The sequence below is a fragment of the Nematolebias whitei genome, chromosome 8, assembly GCF_014905685.2.
Source record: "Nematolebias whitei isolate Nwh7 chromosome 8, NemWhi1, whole genome shotgun sequence".
Classification (NCBI taxonomy): Eukaryota; Metazoa; Chordata; class Actinopteri; order Cyprinodontiformes; family Rivulidae; genus Nematolebias; species Nematolebias whitei.
This window is the reverse complement of record NC_056505.1, coordinates 13,864,929-13,866,070: the sequence shown is the minus strand read 5'-3', so window position 1 is coordinate 13,866,070 and position 1,142 is coordinate 13,864,929. Positions and strand designations below refer to the sequence as shown.

The following is a 1,142-nucleotide window of genomic DNA, read 5'->3' as shown; positions in this document are numbered from 1 at the left end:
ATCTATCTATCTATCTATCTATCTATCTATCTATCTATCTATCTATCGTCTGTAGGACACATTGCGCATGCGCAGGCTAACTTCCGCCCAAGTGCACTTCCTCATTGGGAGTGTTCGTTGGTAGTAAGTGTCCCACAGTTCAGCCACGATAAGTTTCTCACAGTTTTTGTCCCCCCTCTTCTTACTATCCTTGAGTCTTACAGATGTCGAAGCCCCCTCCTAAACCGGCCAAGCCAGGTAAGAATTAAAGCCCGTTGTTGTTTTATTTTTAATGAAAATCTTTACCTAAAACTTTTAGTGCCGTTATAGTTCGCTATGGGCGAGTGGTGAGCTAACTATTACCTGCGAAGTTTTACAAAACCACCGTGAAAAAAGGCCTGAAATTGTGATTCAGAACTGTCCCAGTTATGGGCTTGTGGCCAGACTGGATTGGATGGAAACTTGTTTTGTGTAGCTTCTCTGCCGACTGACGAGCAGCTCAGAGAGCAGCAGGCCTCCGTCACTTCCCTGTTTCCATTGGCCAAACAGAAGAGTGATGCCTCAGGTGGTTTTAGTTGAAGGGGTGATGGTAAGGTCAGAGCCTTCATGAACACCAAGAATTAGTTTTTTATATGCATGTCACTGCGTAAGTATGGCTAAATAAAGTTTATATTCTTGTGTAATTGTTACATGCAGCAGGTGTTTTTAATTATACATACCGGTAAACACTTTTTGTGTGAAACAAACAGAAGTAAAATTCAGTCATTCAGATTTAGAAAAGAAAGCTGGGTTTGCCTAAATCTCGTTTAAATTGTTTCACAAGCCAGACTGAAGGTGCTAGATGAATTGCATTTTTTGTGAAAGACTTTGCTTAAGAATCTGAAACCTGTGTTTTTAAAGCTAAAAGAAACCAAACACTACTTGCATGTTAAACGTAACAAAATTGTATCTAGAAGCTAAAAGTAGCAAAGGGTAAGTTGGAAGAACAAAAGCAAAATGTAGCAAAAGGCTAGCTTAAGTTAGCAAAAGGCTAGCTTAAGTTAGCAAAAGGCTAGCTTAAGTTAGCAAAAGGCTAGCTTAATGTAGGAAAAGACGAGCTTAATGTAGGAAAAGACAAGCTTAATGTAGGAAAAGACGAGCTTAATGTAGGAAAAGACGAGCTT

At 39.8% G+C, this 1,142-nt stretch overlaps 1 protein-coding gene across 1 annotated transcript in view; it reads left to right on the top strand.

Annotated features, from left to right (window-relative positions):
• The first annotated feature begins 99 nt into the window (after window positions 1–99).
• ostf1 (osteoclast stimulating factor 1) overlaps window positions 100–1,142 on the top strand; it is a 10,770-nt gene continuing 9,727 nt past the window's right edge. The window contains exon 1 of the mRNA XM_037680314.1: window positions 100–237. Coding sequence (XP_037536242.1) covers window positions 204–237 — 34 coding nt within the window. The 5' untranslated portion in view covers window positions 100–203. The remainder of the gene's footprint in view (window positions 238–1,142) is intronic.